We start from the raw sequence: 4804 nt of genomic DNA, 5'->3' as shown, positions 1-4804 counted from the left end.
TCTGTCAGCCGGCTGATGCTCAGCCATCTTCAGGAAACCAGGGCTCCGTTACTCATAAGTTACTTGGAAGACAAACGCCATCACTCCAAACAACCTGCCTTCCTCCTTCTTTCCCACAACTTTTACTGCCAAGCATGCTGTTATATGGTATGGGACATTCCTTTGGTCACCTGAGATCACCTGTCCTAGCTGTGTCTCATCCCAAATTATCATGCGCCCCCAGCCTACTCACCAGCAGGACAGTGAGAGAAACAGAAAAGGCCTTGATGCTGTGCAAGCACTGTTCAGCAATAACTAAGACATCCCTGTGTTATCAACACTGTTCTGCTCACAAATCCAAACCACAGCACCATACAAGCAATAATGAAGAAAATTAACTCAGTTCCAACCCAAACCAGTACAACAATTCCTGACCACAGCTACAAAAAGAAAAAAAATCTCACAGCAAGTACTGGAATTTACAGTAGCTGTTCTCGAGATTCAGATAGATGGTGAGACGAACATGCAAGACAAACAAATCCAATGTACATTTCCTACATATTTAGTCTTTACTGTCCTTGTCTAGGACTTTAGAGCTATTTTCAAATTAAACCAAAATACTTCCTGCTGCTTTTCTTCAAGAGGCCACTCCAGGTAGGTCTTTGTGTTCATGATCTTGCGCAGCTTACAGAACCTCTTGGGAATCGCTTCACTCTGGATGGGCTCCAGGAGGACAAGAATCGCTGCATCATTGTTCTCGTCGAAGAGGCGGAAGTGCGAGAAGTCCAGCTCGTATTTGCACCACTCGCTCTGCACAAAGTGCTCGGACAGCACAAAGAGCGTTTTGTGGCTCTTCTCTATGGAGTCAATGATGTTGTCCACAATCCACTTCCCGGGCACAAAGTCCCGCTTATGGAGGCAGAGCCGAAACGGGGGGCAGGCCTGTTCCAGCTCCCGCACCATTATGTTTTCCACCCAGTCAGAGTCATTCTCGCTGTAGGAGACAAAAGCGTCATAGCAGATGTCCTTTGGGGGAGCTCGCTTGGGCTTCCGCTTGGCTTGCAGCCATGCCCAGGTCATCCTCAGGTACCAGACCGCGTGGTACTTGTAGCCGACAGCCACGAGGATGAGGATGACCAGGAACACCAGGACACAGATCAATGACACCACGAGGGACCTGTGGCACTCCATCAGGGAGAGGTGCACAGCTCCAACCTGCATCCCTCTCACTGCCAGGGGAGAGTCACAGACATACTGGTCTGGCCACCCCACCAGCACCTGGGCTATCCTGGCCTCGTGGTGGACGAAGGAGAGGAATTCACAGGAGCAGATGAAGTTGTTGCCACTGGCATCCAGCAGCTCCATTTTCTTGAACGACTCAAACTCTTCCCTGGAGAAACTGTTGAGTTTGTTCCTTCTGATGGACAGGGCCACTAAGTTAGGAACGGGTGCAGCACCAGGCAAGGTCTTCAGCTGGTTTTTGGCGAGGTACAGCTCTTTGAGAAATGGCAGTTGCAGCCCAAACTCCTTCAGGTTGTTCGCGCTAACATCCAAAACCTCCAGGGTTGGGGGAATGCAAGTAGTTAGTTTAGGAATTTGAGTGCTGGAGAGGTTTAAATGTTTCAAGTTTTTTGGCCATTCACACACATGTGGAATCTCACCAAAAGTATTTTGGCTAATGTCTAAAAGAATTAGTTTTCTTAGATGAGACAAACTTTTACTTGTCATTTTTAAGTCACTCAGTGAATTCTGACTTAAATTTAGTGTTTGTAGTGAGGGCCAACCACCCGGGCAGGCTGAATGCTCCAAACTCTGGTCTCCAAGCAAATTCGCACTGAGGTCAAGATACTCTAATGACTGAAGATGTTTCGAAAGGCTGCATGGTACCAAAAAGACCTTGGTGTTTTGAACTGTGACTTTGGTAAGAAGAGACAGTAGACTTTCCACATCCCGAAGATCTGTAAATAAATAAAATTCTTCTATAGATAATTTCTCTATTGTCAGAACTCTAAGAGTCTGTGATTGTTTTGCTTGAATTTGTATTTCCCATCTTCCAGTTCCCAAGAACCTACAGTCTGTCAGCTCCACCTCCACTAATTCTGGCATATCTTCTAAAATGCTGACAATCTCAGGCATAGTAGCATCTGTTAATAAGGCCTGTTTAAAAGAAATTTTCTTTGCAAAAGAAGACGGCATGACTCTCAATAGTTGCATTTCAGCAGGAATACTGAATGCTATTTTTCTCACTTCTAACCAAGTGACAGAGTGCAGAAGGTCTCTGACAATTGCTGAGAATACAATAATACTTCTTATGTTTATGATCATGTGATTTATCTTCTTAATTGATTTCAAACTTCCCGGCTCATACTGACTGAGATTGCCACCATCAATCCACAACTTGTCAAGAAGCTCAATGCCCTCAAAGTTCCCTTGCCTTATCATGGAGAACCATGGGTTGCCCAGGTGGAGAGAGCTCAGGTTCCTCAAGCTAGAAAAGGGAGGACTTTCCCCCAGGTCTCTGTAGGAATTGCCTTGAAGGTGGATGTGCCGGAGTGAAAAAAGGTGCCCAAACCACACAGGGGACAAGCGAGCCAAGCCGTTATTTGATAAGTCCAAGAGCTCTAGTTTCCCAAGGGAGTGAAACGAGTCCTCATCTATTGAGCTGATCTTGTTGGACTGCAGCAGCAGGGTTCTCAGGTTCACAGCCTGCTGCAGATCCTGGGATCGGATGTGCTTTATCTTGTTGTAGGCCAGGTTTAACGTTGTGATTTTGCCTGTGAGCCCTGGGGGGATGAAGTCCAAGCCCATGGAAGAGCAGTTGCAAAGTGGAGTGGCATCACATGAAGGACAAGCCTGCTTCAGCACTTGCTCTTCAGAGAGGTTTCCAGCTAAGACCATGCAGATGGCCCACACCTGCCAGGTGGGTGTAGTCATTATTCTGTCTAAAATCTGAAACACAGTCAGATCAAATATAAAATTAATAGTTTTGAAGAAGCTCTATTTTAGATATAGCTAAAACATAACCCTTACTGTTCTGCCCTGTTGAAGGCACTCTACCTATGTTTGGTTTTAATACTGTTCAGAGATTAAAAAAACCAGTCAAAACTAGGTGCAGTGTAGCTAAATATTCCAGAATCACTTGCTAAATGCTAAGTACACTGAATTTACTCTTATTTTTCCTGTGGCTTCTAATTTTGTAACGAGGACTATCAAATTAATGAACACCTGTAAAAATCCTTTGCAGGTTCAGCAAAACATCTGATTAATCACAATATTATTATTAATCTGATCCTTTGTTTAGAAAATAGTCCCCATACATCCCCTTTAGCCCCACCTTAGGTCTTTGTCTCCTGTATCTGTGACTATTATTTTGTATGTTCATATTTTACTATAAGGAGCCTCTTGTATGTGTTTCAAATTGTGGTTACATCAAGAAAAGTCAGCGCCCTGTGGGAGACAGTGGTGTTTACATTTAGTACTCATTTCAAATATATGTCTAATCTCAGTTCTGACCATAGAGAGAAGAGGGTTGCATAAATTTCAGTCCCTCTCCTCATTTTGTCTGCCTTTGGCTATTCTGGTTCCAAATGTGCCTGTAGCAGGGAAATACGTATTTGCCTGGATGTCTGTGTAGGCCATCGTTATCATGTTGCTACCAGTGTGATACTTGCTAATGGAACTCAAGCTGGCAAAACCGACCATTGTAACCTATCCACTCTTAGTTCTTCCTTTTTACTGCCACATCCTTCTCCTCTGTCAGTGGCTTTTTCTGCTTTGGGTCTCTGCGGCAGAGAGAAGTTCGGGCCCAGCCATGAGGAAGAGCCAGGGGCTTTTGGAACTTCCAGCTTCCGGCTGGACTAGATCAGCTTTTTCCAGCCCCATTGCCTGTTCCTCATCTTCTCGACTGAAATTATTCAAGATAAGCCACACAGCTGTGTCACTTCTCTTTCCTCTCACAGTCATGTCTTTCACAGTACTGATTTGACATGGCTTTTTGTGTTACAGAGCTTGCTGCAATACCCAGCCTGTTCTTACTCCCAGCAAGGTGACTTCAGCTCTTCTGTACCTCTGAGAAGTTGGAGAAACAATTCTTGAAGCCTGAGAGGGCTGTGTTCCCTTCAAAACCCTTGTTACATACTGAATCATAACTCCTTTTTTATTGATGCTTTTTTGACAAGCATGAAAGAGCACTTTTAAAGTATAACTTTCCCCAGTGTGTCACAATCGCTCTCAGTAGGCATCTTACTGAGGGTGAAAAGAGTGAACCAACCCCAAAGAGGCTAATGAACAGGTTTCCAAAGATCATCATGGTCTCTGTATCAGGTTAAATGGGTTAGATTGCCTCACTGAGGAGTACTTTCTCCTTCAGTCATCCCACTGACGCTCTGTGCAGAAAATCTCCAGTAGTTAGAATTAATACTCTCATTTGTTTTACAATAGCTGACCCATACAGAAAAGTCCTACTCTCCTAGTTGCATTTATTTTAGCCAGAGCTGTTTGAAGTTATTCAAAAGGGACAGAAATAGCTGAAATTGTTTGAGCATATGGAGAGAGGAATAAAAGTTGTAGATTTTTTTCTTTTCATAATTCCATCTCTTCCTACCTGAAGGATTGTAAACATTTTGACCTCTTGTGTTATTTTCCTTTAATCTCTATCTCTCTCTGATGTAGCGCTTTGGGTCTCGAAGGACAGAGTCCTCTCCTCTTTCTTTAGAAGCCTACAGCTGAGCTGGTCACCCACCATGTCTTCCAGCATCAATGGAGAGAAATAATAACTCTTACAAACAATTCACATCGTGTCTCTTAGACAGTCACATTAAGATAT

At 44.0% G+C, this 4804-nt stretch overlaps 1 protein-coding gene across 1 annotated transcript; it reads right to left on the bottom strand.

Annotated features, from left to right (window-relative positions):
- Window positions 1-561: 561 nt before the first annotated feature.
- Window positions 562-2913, bottom strand: LOC135988233 (toll-like receptor 2 type-2). The gene has a single exon (XM_065634036.1). The coding sequence runs from the start codon at window positions 2911-2913 to the stop codon at window positions 562-564; it is 2352 nt and encodes a 783-aa protein (XP_065490108.1).
- Window positions 2914-4804: the final 1891 nt, after the last annotated feature.

The sequence above is a fragment of the Caloenas nicobarica genome, chromosome 4 (genome assembly GCF_036013445.1).
Source record: "Caloenas nicobarica isolate bCalNic1 chromosome 4, bCalNic1.hap1, whole genome shotgun sequence".
Classification (NCBI taxonomy): Eukaryota; Metazoa; Chordata; class Aves; order Columbiformes; family Columbidae; genus Caloenas; species Caloenas nicobarica.
Note: the sequence above shows the minus strand (reverse complement) of the source record. Positions and strands in the feature narration are given on the sequence as shown.

Bases quoted from the DNA above. Each gene is read 5' to 3' on its own strand.
- LOC135988233 (XM_065634036.1), bottom strand. From the start codon at position 2,913: ATGACTACACCCACCTGGCAGGTGTGGGCCATCTGCATGGTCTTAGCT.